The sequence below is a fragment of the Eutrema salsugineum genome, unplaced genomic scaffold, assembly GCF_000478725.1.
Source record: "Eutrema salsugineum unplaced genomic scaffold, Eutsalg1_0 scaffold_2, whole genome shotgun sequence".
Taxonomy (NCBI): Eukaryota; Viridiplantae; Streptophyta; class Magnoliopsida; order Brassicales; family Brassicaceae; genus Eutrema; species Eutrema salsugineum.
In genome coordinates, this window is record NW_006256829.1 from 16,895,057 (window position 1) to 16,910,942 (window position 15,886).

The window sequence follows — 15,886 nt, forward strand, 5'->3', positions numbered from 1 at the left end:
TTTGAATGTGTATAAGGTTGTCTTTTTTTTTTTTTCGACTGAAATACATTTATATTAAATTAGGAAGGTATCGAGGATACATAGTCCTTATGTAGATAAGGAGTAAGCCATAATGGAGGATTACAACAATTTGAAAAAAAATCAAGTGTAGGACTCCTAATTTTAGCTAACTGATGAGCCGCTTCATTACAGTGTCTATAAACAAACTTGAAGTCGACACTTCTAAATTTCATAGCCCAAGTCCAGATGTCCTTGCACAGATTATGGATCCCAAAATCTTTGTCTTCCCCTTTCAAGTTTTGAATAAGAGACCTGCAATCCCCTTCAAAAATAATGTGCTGATATCCCATCATAAACGATACCTGCAGAGCTGCTAAGAGGGATTTTCCTTCAGCTTCCAGTGCAGAGTTTGTATCCCCTAACGCCATAGATCCCCAGTATTTTGCTATGCCTTTATCATCTCTTATGATCCATCCACTTGAGGCTTGTCTAGATGTAGTATTATAAGCCGCATCAAAATTACATTTAAAAAAACCTGGAATGGGACGAGACCATGACTTATCTCGAGAAGAAGGAGGAATAGAGCTGTTAGTGTTAAGAGAACACTCTTTAGTTGCTTGTACCCATTGTTTGACTTCTGAAATTGCAAATAAAACCTCTTGAGATGGACGGGGAATCTGCTTGTTAAAAATAAGATCATTCCTGGATTTCCAAATGCGCCACAAGAGCCAAAGAGGAATAAGGCTTTGTTCTACTGTAAGAGTACGATCACCCTGCAAATCAATCAAGCTTCGGATGTTTTCTTCACAGGAAGGAGAAGGGCAGAGGATACTTGAAATAGGCAAGTTTGCTAGTCTCCACATCATATTAGACACCGGGCATTCAAATAAAAGATGATTAATAGTTTCATCTTGTAAACCACATCTTTGACATTTTGGATCAATATAGATGCCTCTGGATTGCAATCTAGTAGCTGTTCCCAAAGCTTTGGACACGATTCTCCAGAGAAAATGTTTCAGCTTTGGTACAATGTTAAGCTTCCAGTTTTTATCCTTCAAAATGGGATCACCATGAGGAGGAGGAACATTGTTCATATTTGGATCTGCTAAGCGACGAGCCAAATAATATCCTGTACGAACTGAGTAGTCCCCATCCTTAGAATAATGCCATATCAGTTTGTCATCTTCCTCTTCTTGTGCTAAAAAAATGTTTTTGATCACCTCCTTATCATTTTCTACCACAAGCGTATCCAGCAAGTCTTCATTCCATTTCCGATAACCTGAGGTTGACGTGATAAGGTCTCTTACTTTCAAATTCTCCACAATCTCTCCTGAAGCAGGTCTCGGAAAATCACAAGGAAGCCAGTTGTCTGAAAAAACGTTGATATCTTTTCCTGAGCCAATATTATATCTGACTCCCTGTTTTAATAGTTCAAGACCCACTAATATTGAAGACCACCCAAAAGATTGCTGATTCTGAGGACGTGCTTCAAGAACCGTACTTTCCCGATAGTACTTGGCCTTGAAAAGTCTTGCAAATAGAGAGTCTGGATATTGGAATAGCCTCCATGCCTGCTTAGCGAGAAGCGCATCATTAAACATGGCTAAATCTCTGAAACCAAGTCCGCCTTCCTTCTTAGTGAGTTGTAACTTGTTCCAAGCCACCCAAGAGATGCCTCTTTGTTCTTCATTCTTCTCCCACCAGAATCGGGATAGAATACTAGTTATTTCATTCACGACTGTTAGTGGAATCTTGAAACATGACATAGAATACACAGGCATGGAGATGGCTACCGATTTGAGTAAAACCTCTTTACCAGCTGGAGACAAAAAATTTGATTTCCAAGAAGATGTTCTTTTCTTTACTGCATCTGTAATGTACTTAAACATTTCAGTCTTCTTTCGACCAAATTGCTCGGGCAGACCCAGATATTTGCCTCCTCCACCTTGATTCTGTATACCCAGAATGTTTTTTAGCCTGGCTTGTTGATTTCCTGGAATCCGAGACCCAAAGGTAATCATGGATTTACTCTGATTGATCATCTGTCCAGAATTCTCCTCCTAGAGCTTAAAAATGTGATTCAGAGCTTTGCAATTCCTGTTATTGGCCTGGCAGAAAAAAAGAGAGTCATCTGCGAACAACAGATGAGAAATAGGAGGAACTCCATTGCCAATCTTTATACCTTTGATCTTGCCTTTCATTGTCATAGATTTAACAAGGTGGCTTAGTACATCAGCGCATAGGATGAATAAATATGGTGATAAAGGGTCACCCTGACGAAGTCCTCTCTCTGGAACAATCAAACCTTGCGGACTCCCATTGATCAAAATTGAATATGATACAGTTGTAACTGTAGCCATAGTCCATCTGATCCACGTTTCAGAAAATCCAAAAGCTCGAAGTGTAGCTTCCAAAAAACCCCATTCAACTCTATCATAAGCTTTGCTAACATCAGTCTTGATTGCCATATAAGTCTGGGAAACTCTTTTCCTAACTTTCAATGAATGCATAAGCTCGTTTGCCACCAAAACATTATCTGAAGCCATTCTTCCTGGGATGAAAGCAGACTGCTCTTCAGAAACAATATCATTCAGACAGCTTTTTAACCTTAAGACCATCAGTTTGGAGATAATTTTGTAGATAACATTACACAAACCGATCGGTCTATAGTCAGAAAGGGTCACCGGTTTACTAATCTTCGGAATCATACATATGTTTGTATGATTTAAACCAGGTTTCATTTCACTAGTAGAGAAGAATCTGCGAACTTCTTGGAGACATCTTTTCCCACTATGTCCCAGCATTCCTGATAAAATCTAGCTGTAAAACCATCAGGACCAGGTCCCTTGTCTGCACCGATAGAGCATACTGCATCAAAGATTTCCTTATCCGAGAAGTCCTTGGTTAGGCTAGAGTTAACTGTATCCGAGACTGAACTTGTGAAACCTTCAGATATTTGAGCATTGACCGGATGGTTACTGCTTGAATATATCTTTTTGAAAAAAGCTTATGCATGTTTGCCAACCTCCTTATCTCCTTTGTATTGACGACCTACATCATCATGAATGGTATGAATCCTGTTTCGAGAGAATCTTGCCTTTGTGCAGACTTGATAGAATCGGGTATTACGGTCACCTTCTTTCAACCAAGCGTTTCGGCTCTTCTGTTTCCAGTACAGTTCTTCATCTCTATACGCATTAACTAACTCCTTTTGAATGTATGGAATCCTTTGACGAGCTGAACCTGTTGACTGGAGCGCATGATCTAACTCTAACTGAAGAGATTCAATCCTCTTAGCCGAGTTAAGTTTAGAATTCCTTCTGCAAAGAGCCAAAGATTTCCTGCATTCTCTTATCTGATCTGTGATAGACTTATTCTCTGATAAACTAGAAGAGTTCCACCCTCTGGTAACATAATCCTTGAAGTCTTTTTGTTGAATAAGTCTCTTATCAAAATGGAAACGTCTTGGACCAGGATTAGAAACAAAAGCCACATAAGTGATAACAGGTCTATGATCCGATCCATAAAGGCCCTGAAATTCAGCTTCTGAAGCAGGGAAAGTAGCCAACCATTCAGAGTTTACTGCAACTCTGTCCAAACATTCTTTGATAGTGTGATTATACCTCTTTCCCACCCATGAAAACTTATCACCTCGATACCTCAAATCATGAAGATCACAAGCGCTGTATAAATTTCGAAAGTCTTGAAAACTCCATTCGCCTCTTACTTGACCACCGATCTTCTCTTCATTAGATAAGATCTCGTTAAAATCTCCGACTAGCATCCAAGGACCATTTCTAGTTGTACCGATCCTTTCCAGTCTTTCCCAGAGCTCATGTCTATACTGTTGAGCAGGATGTCCGTAAACACAAGATAAAAAGAACTCCATTCCATTGAACTGAATGAACAGGTCGATCAACCTTACATCTTCATAAAGACTAGACACCTTAACATCATCATTCCAGAACACAGCTAATCCTCCACTACGACCCAGAGGAGGCACACAAATGACATTGAAATATCCTAAAGACACAGCTACATCCCTAACAACATCGGATACATTTAAAGTTTCAACTAAAAACACAACATCAGGACTAAACTTGCGACATAAATTCTTCAGACATGGTTCCGACAACGATCCCTTCACCCCTCTACAGTTCCAGGAGCATATCTTCATGGGGGAAACAATGAGGGAACCGGCCCCCCCGCGGCTCTGTCTATTTCTTGGTTGATCGAGCATGAGTCTTGAGATTCATCATCACAAGCTCTTTTCTTGACCAGGAACACGTCCGCCTGACCATTTTGATATGGAAATTGCAACATTTCCTCAATTTCTTGGCGTTTCCTTTTATTGAAACCTTCCCGAGCAGATGCTTCAAACCTCTCGACAGCAGCATCTACATGTCCTTTCCCCTTTGCCTTTCTGATCGCTTGAAGTCGGCGCTCCTCCTCTGAAAGTACTTCTTCCGACGGTTGAACAGCAACAATACCAGCATTGACACCACTAGCTTCATGAGAAGCTGACCCACCCAGCAGATCAGAAATCGTCTTTGAAGGAGGATTTTTGTGGGCCTCACCAGCACCGAGATTAGGATCATTACCTCCATCTTCGTCATTATCATCTCCATCAGATTCTGAGAAGGGGTCTTCACCTGGCATCTGAAGAGGACACTCCTTTTTCTCATGGGTGAGCATTCCACATCTTTTGCAGAAGTTTCGAAGTCGCTCATACTTGAAACAGATCACCGTGTTCACACCGGCTTCAAACTGGAAATTCCTTTGGAAACGCAGAGGATTATCTACATTCCAGAGCACACGAACAAGAACAAAATCTACTCGGGTGGAAGATTCATCGAAATCCACTGCAACAACCTGCCCAAAAAGATCTCCGATAAATGCAATGGTGGGCCTGGAAAGGAATTGGAGTGGTATTCCCCTGATCTGGATCCAGAAGGGAATCACTTTACTAGCGTCGTCAGGGAGATTTGGAGACCAACGGTGAACCGTCACCATCCAATCAGCGAAAGACCAGGGGGTACGACGTAGTACGAGATTCATGGTTTCCTCGGACTGAAACATGAACTGGATCTGGTTTTGGCCAATCATACGCCCAGTAGTTGCTGAATCTAGCCCCCAGACTCGCGGCATCTGCGAAATCATAGTCCTCAAATTTTGTTTCCTCGGGTTAAGAGGAACCACCACCAGAGAAAACTGGTTATTTGCCACCGCATGATTGATGATTTCCGATGGAAGAGCAACCGGTTCATCAGTAATACCGAGATTGATGTTTTGCATTCTTTGGCGAAGGCTTTCACTCATTTTCTGGGAAATTTGGAAGATTTGTGGGAAGGAAGTAGTGTGGGATTGAGAGACACACCCGGATTGAAATTTATAGAGTGGCTACGGCGGTTTCCAATCGTGTGCAATGATGCACGATGAGAGATGAAAACCGCGAGAGAACGTGTTCCATTCATCCGAATCAGAGAACGTGGACCGCGGGAAGAAACCGGCACGATGTCGCCGAAAAGAAAGCAGAGACGTGGCCGGACAATCACTTCCGATGAGCGAAAAGTAACCGTTACGAATCGCCCTCAGAGACATTTTGTATAAGGTTGTCTTATAAATATGAAAATCATATAAACGCACCAATGTTTTTCTTAACCAACCAATCAGTTAAGACACAAATAGCAAATAGACTCTTCCCTACAGGACTTTTGCAATTCCCTTCTATCTCGTAAGCCAAGTCATCATGTGCAACACAGTTAAGAGTACAATTCCTACACATTATAATTATTATGATTATATTGTATCTCAAATAATGATATAAAAACATGAAACCATTATATTACTTACTCCAGATCTTTAATTCGGAATCTCAGTGTTGGAACACTTTTGTCATCGGGATAAACAACTGTTACCATATTTTTGACATGATCCAGAACACCAATGAAATCTGGATTACAAAATATTGTAGTACAACAACTGATCAATATTACACAATCAATCATACAATACTATAATCGATAACACTAACATAGTTAAATACATAATTAATAAAGATAAATGTTAATACTTACCAACTGGGTAGAAGTGGCTGTAAGGCTTATTGTAAACACGGCTGAAATCAACAAAATGAAGGAAAGGATCTCCAGTCAAAGGTCGGATGGAACTGACCTTAGTTTCACCATCTAAAATTATTTGCTTAACGTGTCTTGTAGTCTGTTCTTCCCACTTAGAAGGAATTAGTTTGAAATTGGATAACTACACCCAATTTCCTTCTTGCAAAACGTATTCGAAATATGATAGATTGAGGTTACCAACATAGGCAGAAATTCTGCAACCCTGTTAGGGTAATTGATATAAAACATTAGTAGCAAAACGATATGAAGTACTAATAATATAAAACATTGATAGAGATGAGTATCAAACTTACATTCTCATCAACCAATATGAAATTCATCACACGAAAACTGTCGGCATCAAAGGCCCCCCATCTCTTTAAAATCTTCACCTTAATTGTCAAACCATCCTCCCAAGATTGTAACTCATGCACCATTTGGTATTCACGCATTTTGTTTGAGTTTCCGATTAAAGATGAATAAAATGGTTTGCAGCAAAGGTTTATATAGGAGTATGTTAGTAAATTAAGGTTATGACGTCCCAAAATTATTTGCGTATATACGAAGAATTGTAAAAAAATTTGCAACAGTCAGTGATTTTTGGAATATGTATCTTGTTAGTTATATCTTAGATGGCATAAATAACGATTATCTATATTGTTTAAGAATATTTCCATAGTTTGGTTGAAGTTGTTACGATACATTTAACAGATTATAGAATTAAATATTAACGTATATTTTGTGCAACTTTAAATAAGAAATATGACAAATATATGGAAGTCGTATTCGTAATTTAAAAAAAAAATGATTTGTTTCGTTCTCCTTGCATATATGTGTTATCTCGCGTAACTAAGGAAAGATGATTATAGAATATGCAATCAAATATTAACAATGATTAATTTAAGGAATGCTGAACCCTAAACATAAAGTTTCTAATAATATTACTATCATATCTAAATTCTTCCGGAAATCTAGTCATTATATTTTCCAAATCCTGAATTATAAGGAGACAAAGGAATGGAGATATAGCAGTAGACAAATAGGACAAATATCTCTATTAATTATTTAGCAAAATAATTTAATATAAATCCATTATTAACTAACTTATTAATTATTTTTTGTGGTTACATCGTTATTACTAAAATTAAATTAAATACAAAGTTGTTAATAAAGTAAATTTATAAATGAACGATTGTATTCAATTTATAAGATCATTTAGTTCGCATAAATTGTAATCTTTTGCAAATTATAATAATTATGATAACATAAAATATATTTAAGATAGTTAAAATAAAAAAGGTAATTGTTCAGAGTGTAACTTCAAAGAAATCCGAGAAATTAAACATAAGTCTTAACATTCGACAAAGAAGGAGGACATCACTCCTTTTGATTACTGACATGAAATTAAAGATAGTTAAAAAAGAGAAGTTCAGGATTTGATGAAATCAAATTACACATCTCTTGTTCCAGAAGATGAAGGACTATAGGCCGAATCCCTTAGCTTTTGCCAAATCTTGAACAAATACATAAAATAAAAATAAGTAAGGATAACTAAAATAAATTTAAAATTGAAAATGTGATTATTAAGGTAAGGAAAAATATTACTTGGCACGGAGATCGTTTACTTCATCAATATCTGGATGAACCAAGAAACATGAGAGCTTCCCTTCTTCAAAATCAGTGATCTTAATTTCATCTATCTAAAAAAGGAAATTATAAGGAATAAAACAATTTGATTAAAAAATAAATTATCAAAGCAAAAATAAATACATAATGGCTATACATAATGGCTACTTACTCTCATTTTTCTTAACAACCCAATCAGTCAATACACATATGGGATATAGTCCTTTAAGTAATTCGCAGTTTGATTTATCCTTGATATCATAAGCCAAATCACCATGTGCGACACAGTTCATTGTGTTACCCCTAGAGATAAAGAAAAATTCTTACTAAATAGAAATTTCTATAATCATAAAATCAAATAAAAAATAGTAGAAGGCATTACTCTATATTGCTGATACGAAAATGTAGGGTTGGAAGACTGTTCTCATCATTGAAATTGAATTCAACATTGCCAATCTCCTTATCAAAAATACCCATCAAATCTGAATAAAAACCCAATAATCAATGCATATCTATATAACATAACTTTATTTTATTTTGTTGTGAATCCTCTATACATTAAACAGGAAGAATTTGGAGGCCATTTTGCTGAGGTGTCACTCCCACAATTTTTCTCAGCATTTTCCATTTAAATAATTCATTATATTCCACCTATGATTATTTCCTTATTTATATCCCTCCACCAATTAGAATTTAATTTATTATTTACTAATTTTTTTATTCGTTTTCCTTATTTAGCTCAACTGACTTCTTTTAAAATTTTTGATTTATACATACATAATTTTCATCTCATCTACCTTATTTTCAACACAAAACAACTATATACTAATTTAAATTGTCAAAGCAATCGATTGATTAACAAAATTTAAATTTAAATTATTACTATCTTTATTTTCTTATTTTTATGCAAAATTTATATTCACATTCCTATCATAAACATTCTGAGAAGTACAAATTTTATTATTCTACATAATTACTATTATACAAATGAGGTATGTATTTATAGAAATGATGATTATAATTATATTCAGTCCAATATACATGAGCCCATATTTGCGCTTCATAAATTTCAAATCTTATTTACAATATTTTTTATATTAATGTGTCAATATACGTGATCCCATAATCTCGGTTATACGTGATCTCATAATCTCGGTTCATTTAATTTAAAAAATTAATTACCGTAATAATGAAGAAATCATAACTTCACCTTAAATTTTCCTCCGAATTTCTCGAAACAATTATATGGTTAAGCATAAATGGAATCAATGTATGCATATTCCTAATTTATCAGTTCATAATTATATTACCTTCCTATATTTTAGATGCACTGTACCTACCTAAATCAAAATATTCCGTATTTCCGTATATGTAGGAGTAATTAAACAAAATAGACCCTTTATGGAAAATGAGCAATATTGCAATTTAAAATATATCAAAATTGCCTAAATCTAACATATTTCAACGTCATTTCAAATTCAAATTCATAATTGACCGCCTACAATATTTTCCCTCTTCTAAAGATTGTATCGAAGATTTACCCTAGACTCACCACATTCGTCATTTCGCTATATATAGTTACCACTGTTGATATCGAATTCATCACACCAGCTAAGCAATATTTAGCTTACATACTCCCTCTTGCAAAGTTTGCGATGTCGACCTTCACATCCCTCACTGCCTTAAAGCCATTCAAAACTCAATGGAGGATCCGTGTCAAGATACTGAAGTTGTGGAAACTGTATTTGAATGGGATCGAGACGATGGAGATGGTCGTTGTCGATGAACTGGTATTGTTTTGTACTTTGTTTGTCTGATATTCATACTGTTCCATTTTGATCATATATATATTATTTAACGTTTTGCTTATTATTATATTGCCATGCAGAATCAAACTATGCATGTTAGTATGAAGAAGCAGTTCATAAAAAAATTTGAAAATCTTCTAGAGGAAGGAACTACTAAGATCATCACTAATTTTCAAGTCACTCACAACGGTGGTAAGTTCAGGACTACTTCTCATGTTTACAAGATCCAGTTTGCTGCCACGACGTCTGTCAGACCTTCTGAAGATCTGGATGCCACAATTCTTGGGTTGAAGTTGGTGAACTTCGCTGATATTCACGAGGGCAAGTTGAATCCTGATTTTCTAATAGGTAAAGTGTATATTTATATCTCGCATACATTACTAATATGAACCAAAGCATATTACATCTAATTATTGGTTTATGTTTTTATTTTACAGATATAGTTGGACAAATTGTTAGTATTGGTGAGGCTGAGATTCTCAACGTTAACAAAAAACAGACCAAACGTCTAACAATGACACTTCGTGACACCAGGTTTTTTAATTCCCTTTGACACCTAAATATTGTTAATAAGACGTCTAATATATTTTTTGTCTTTTAGTGATGTGCGCCTGAATTGTGTTCTCTGGGGGAATTATGCCGAAAGTTTGGAGAGTGTTGCTACACATGCAACTAATGCTACCATTTTTTTCGTGTTAAGATTTGGAAAGTTAAGATTGTATCAAGGTACGAAACAAATGTTTTTGTTAACAAACAAAATATCGTTTTTTAAAAATATATATAACTTTCAAGACATTTCATTATTTAGGTGTATGAAGTATTGGCAATTGTTACAGTTCTTCCATTTTGATGACAGATCCTGATCTCCCTGAAATAAATCCTTTTAGAAACCGGTATATTCATATCTATAACTTTTATCAATTTTCCATTTAGTTTACTTTCATGTCACTAAAATCCAAGATTTTTTTTTTCCTTTACAGCTTACCAAAAGATGATGTGACTTTTTCATACACACACCCTAACCAATTGACCATTGTCAATTCTGTTTCTATAAGAGATGACTTCTTTTTACATACCCCTCGCCGGACAATAAGTGAAATATTTGGGGCATCTGAGGTATTTATTTTGCGTGATATACATATTTCTTAAACAACAAATGACGATTGGGTTTTTTAAAAGAAAGTAATGCTTCAATTATTATGTTGAAAAATGTGTGACTATGGCTACCATCATGTCTATTGACACTGAGTTTGGATGGTACTATATGTCATGCAAAGTGTGCTCTAAAAAAGTGCTTCCTCTTGATATGGATTTGTTGAAAGAGCAATATCCTGGTAGGCCATTTCCTAAACAGTTATGGAAATGTGGCAAATGTAAGGATGATGTTGAAAGTGTCATACCAGCGTAAGTCTTGGATGCAATTTGTAGAGAAAAAATAATATTTGTAATTTCCATATATATTCATATTCATATGTTGTTCTATGCTAACATAGGTTTATGCTGACTTTCTGTGTTACTCTTTGATAAGCTTGCCATGGAAGTTGTAAATCAAACAGCTGTACAATTGACTGAATCTGTGGAAGAGGTAGTTATGCAGATTACTATCAACTCTATTATAGTGAATCTTACTATATATATTAGAAAACTTATATGTTTGCTAAACTGCTTGCAGACCAAGATCCAGATGTACTCCCTCTTCCAATTAGTAACATTTGTGGGAAAACTTTTCTGTTCAAGCTATCTATTGAAAGTTCAAACATCGTTTTCAACAGTGATGTTTATAAAGTTACAAAGATTGTGACCCAAAGTGACATGGTCAAAGAATTCTCAAAAATATCCGGATTTTTGGTTTGATCCCTAAACTATTTATTCCTATTAGTATTTATTCATATTTCATTGCCTTTTGATCATTGTTAACTTATTGTTTTATTTATAGACTACCCCTGATGTCAAGTCTGAGAAAATGGGGTTTATAACTCCCGATGAACAGGTTTGCTATTTAGGAATTAGATGCCTCTCATTAATATTATACGACTGTGCATAAACGTATTTGTTAGAATTTGTCATTTTAGGTACATTAGACCAAGGTAGGTACAGTGCATCTAAAATATATCGAAAATATAGGGATTGTTTAGACTATCCAAACAATGATTTGTAAGTTGGTTATATAATTTCAGATTGATACGGTTACGATAATATAGGAAAGTAATATAATTATGAACTGATAAATTTGGAATATGCATACATTGATTCCATTTATGCTTAACCATATAATTGTGTCGAGAAATTCGGAGAAAAGTTTAAGGTGGAGTTATGATTTCTTCATTATTACGGTAATTAATTTTTTAAATTAAATGAACCGAGATTATGGGATCACGTATAACCGAGATTATGGGATCACGTATACTGACACATTAATATAAATAATATTGTAAATAAGATTTGAAATTTATGAAGCACAAATATGGGCTCATGTATATTGGACTGAATATAATTATAATCCTCATTTGTATAAATACATACCTCATTTGTATAATAGTAATTATATAGAATAATAAAATTTGTACTTCTCAGAATGTTGAGAAATGTGAATATAAATTTTGCATAAAAATAAGAAAATAAAGATAGTAATAATTTGAATTTAAATTTTGTTAATCAATCGATTGCTTTGACAATTTAAATTAGTATATAGTTGTTTTGTGTTGAAAATACGGTAGATGAGATGAAAATTATGCATGTATAAATCAAAAATTTTAAAAGAAATCAATTGAGCTAAATAAAGAAAATGAATAAAAAATTGGTAAATAAAAAATTAAATTTTAATTGGCGAAAAGATGTAAATAAGGAAATAATTATATGTAAAATATAATGAATTATTTAAATGAAAAATGTTGAAGAAAATTGTGGGAGCAACACGTAGCAAAATGGTCTCCAAATTTTTTCCTCAATAAAGTATAGAGGATTTTGGAACCGTAAGCGGCGGGGGAACTTTAGACGCTACCTCTTCCGATCAATATCGATCAAATTCGCCGTTCCTTCTCTTCTTCTACTCAAACCCTAACTTATCCTTTCGACGACTTACTTACTTTGATCCGATGGAGATGTAAGTCCGATTGGATCTCGTACCATAAGCATAAGCTTCCTGATTGATATTCAACGGAAAACGAAATTTCCTGATTCCGATGATCGTCGGAACTTTTTTTCCAGGTCACAGGAGGAGAAAGCTATGGAAGCCATAAAAGACGCTTTGAGAGCTCTGAGGAAGCGTCATCTTCTCGAAGAAGGAGCTCATGGTCCCGCGATTTCTGCTCTCTCTAGACCTTTTATCTCTCAGGTACCTTGTTTTATTTCTCCATTGATTCATTTTTGAGCAATTCGACCTTTTAGCTTAGAATCTTTATCGGTCTCTCCGATATTGAAACGCTTGTAAAAACATTGAAAGATTAAGGTTTTTGTATATGATTTGCACTATGGAATGTTATGTTTCTTAGTAGTTGGAAGTATGGAGGTTCTTGTTTTAATCTCTGTGGAATCCTACTGGGCGTTTTCATTGGATTTCTTAATCAAAAAATTTGTAGCTCTCTCAATGTTTATCTTTCCGACTTAACCTTTCCAGGTTTAGTAGTTCTTGTTCGTAGAAGCTAATGCTGTTCCTTTTTTCATATAGCGAAACCTCTGTTTGTTATGGATGAAACATTGATCACTTTTTTCCGTTCTTTAAAACTATTCTTCTGTTTTGATTATGTTGTTATACTGTTGCGTAGTTTAGTTTTATTCATGCTTGCTTCAGATTAAACAGTACGGTTCAGAGTTCCTATTGAGTTCTTTTGTTTTGTTCAGCATCTCAGTAGATTTAGTTCAGAGTTTCTACGCTTTAAGCCCTGGAGAATATTCAAGCATGTCCTGATTTGGATTGTTTAAATTCATGCAGGGGTCAGAATGGAAAGAGAAAACCGAAAAACTGGAAATAGAACTACAGCAATGTTACAAAGCGCAATCAAGATTGTCTGAACAACTCGTGATAGAAGTAGCTGAATCAAGACTTTCAAAGGCTGCTTTACAAGAGAAGGAGGTGTTAGTTAATGACCTGCAGAATGAACTAACCCAAACAAGGTCAGAATGTTTTCTGAAGTGACTTTAATGATTTAATATGTGGTGCGGTTCTTAAAACTAGAGTTGAACTATAGGGAGGAGTTGACACAGTTACAAGAAGAGTTTGAGGAAAAGACCAAGACGCTGGATTTACTTATTGCTGAAAACAAGGAAGTCCGGTCTCAGCTGGAGGAGATGACTGCTAGAGCGCAAAAAGCAGAGTCTGAGAATAAGATGTTAATTGATCGGTGGATGTTGCAGAAGATGCAGGATGCAGAACGTTTAAATGAGGTACTTGGGGACTATATTTCACAATAGTCTATAATATGATTGATTATTCTTCTCCTTTCTTCGATTTGGTTAGGTTGGGATTAATTTTTTTTTCTTACTTAGGCAAATGCTCTATATGAAGAAATGCTAGCTAAGCTTAGGGCCAATGGTTTGGAAAATCTTGCTCGGCAGCAAGTTGATGGCATTGTCCGGCGCAATGAAGATGGAACAGATCACTTTGTTGAGTCAATTATTCCGTCAACATGTGGACACCGTATCCACGCTCACGAAGGTGGCTGTGGTTCAATACTCTTCGAGTACAACTCTGGTACTCTGTTTACCGGTGGGCAAGACCGAGCAGTCAAAATGTGGGACACCAACAGTGGGTCTTTAATCAAAAGCCTACACGGCTCACTTGGAAATATACTTGATCTAGCCATAACTCACGACAACAAATCCCTGATCGCAGCAACCAGCTCGAACAATCTGTTTGTGTGGGATGTTAACTCGGGTAGGGTTCGTCATACTCTCACAGGTCACACAGATAAAGTTTGTGCTGTGGATGTGAGCAAATTCTCTAGCCGACATGTTGTCAGTGCAGCTTATGACCGAACCATAAAACTCTGGGATTTGCTGAAAGGTTACTGCACTAACACCGTGCTCTTCACCAGTAACTGCAACGCAATCTGTCTCAGCATAGACGGGCTTACAGTATTCTCAGGCCACATGGATGGGAATCTTAGGTTATGGGATATTCAAACTGGGAAACTCCTGTCTGAAGTAGCTGGACATTCTTCCGCTGTGACCTCGGTATCATTGTCTCGTAATGGAAATAGGATCTTGACGAGCGGGAGAGACAACGTGCATAACGTATTCGATACTCGGACTTTGGAAATATGTGGGACATTGAGAGCATCAGGGAACAGATTGGCATCGAATTGGAGCCGGTCTTGTATAAGTCCGGATGATGATTACGTGGCTGCGGGATCTGCAGATGGGACGGTCCATGTATGGTCTATATCTAAGGGCAATATAGTGAGCACTCTCAAGGAGCAAACATCTCCTATACTGTGTTGTTCTTGGAGTGGGATCGGGAAACCATTGGCATCAGCTGATAAAAACGGGTATGTTTGCACATGGACATGATTGTTAAAACTGTTATAACACTGGTTTGATTACTCAGTACGTCTGTGTTTTCAAAAAAGATGGACGTGTGTATATACTCTTGTCTCGTCGTGTTCTTTCCCTCAGAGGAAATTGCTTTTGATAAAATGTTTCCGTATATAATTGTCTTTTTAAGTTCGTTTGAGTGTATTTGCTCAATTCAGCATCTGATGCGTTTGAGCTTAAACGCGTTTGAGCCTAATGCCTAACTAGTGTTCTTTTAGCAAACTCGCTGTACAACAACAGCCGCAAACCACTGAATCGCCGGATCTGCTCCTATACACTACCAACGCCGAATATATTTGATTTCTCTTCTCCGAAATTATCTATCAGAAAGCTCATTAAATACTCAAACTCAACGTGGTCATTTGAGTTCTTTAGGGTTAATAGAAGACAGATTTCAACTACTTTTTAAGCATGAGACCAAAACTATGAAAAATATTAAACAAAACATAATAAAGTTTGCAAGTAGAATTTAAAAACAGAATTTAACAATATATATCCCGCCGTGTCCATACACAAGGGGGTGTTATTGGAGAGTTGATTTATAAAGATTTTTAGAGTTTAAGATTCTATAGTTATTGGTTTGTGGATTTTTACATTCTTAATAGATTCATCTGTTATTCATTTAGAGATTATAAAAATCAGATATGATGATTTTTATAATCTAATCAAAATCCATTGTTATTCAAAAAGTCTGCATTTTAATGATTCTATGATTCCGTTATAATCTAGTGTTATTGGCATAATGATTCTTTGTAATTTAATTCATAAATCATGATTCTCAAAATACTATTTATATCCCTT

At 35.7% G+C, this 15,886-nt stretch overlaps 2 protein-coding genes across 2 annotated transcripts; both read left to right on the forward strand.

Moving 5' to 3' along the window:
- The first annotated feature begins 9,400 nt into the window (after positions 1–9,400).
- LOC112086603 lies at positions 9,401–11,634 on the forward strand. The gene is made up of 8 exons (XM_024155576.1): positions 9,401–9,535; positions 9,634–9,901; positions 9,991–10,087; positions 10,390–10,446; positions 10,534–10,669; positions 11,082–11,138; positions 11,490–11,543; positions 11,626–11,634. The coding sequence occupies exons 1-8, from the start codon at positions 9,401–9,403 to the stop codon at positions 11,632–11,634; spliced, it is 813 nt and encodes a 270-aa protein (XP_024011344.1).
- Positions 11,635–12,536: 902 nt separating this feature from the next.
- LOC18017491 (autophagy-related protein 16) lies at positions 12,537–15,251 on the forward strand. Its single transcript, XM_006402094.2, has 5 exons — positions 12,537–12,656; positions 12,761–12,887; positions 13,485–13,666; positions 13,741–13,936; positions 14,039–15,251. Exons 1-5 carry the CDS (start codon positions 12,649–12,651, stop codon positions 15,059–15,061), a joined length of 1,536 nt encoding a protein of 511 aa, XP_006402157.2. The 5' UTR covers positions 12,537–12,648; the 3' UTR covers positions 15,062–15,251.
- The last annotated feature ends 635 nt before the right edge of the window (positions 15,252–15,886 follow it).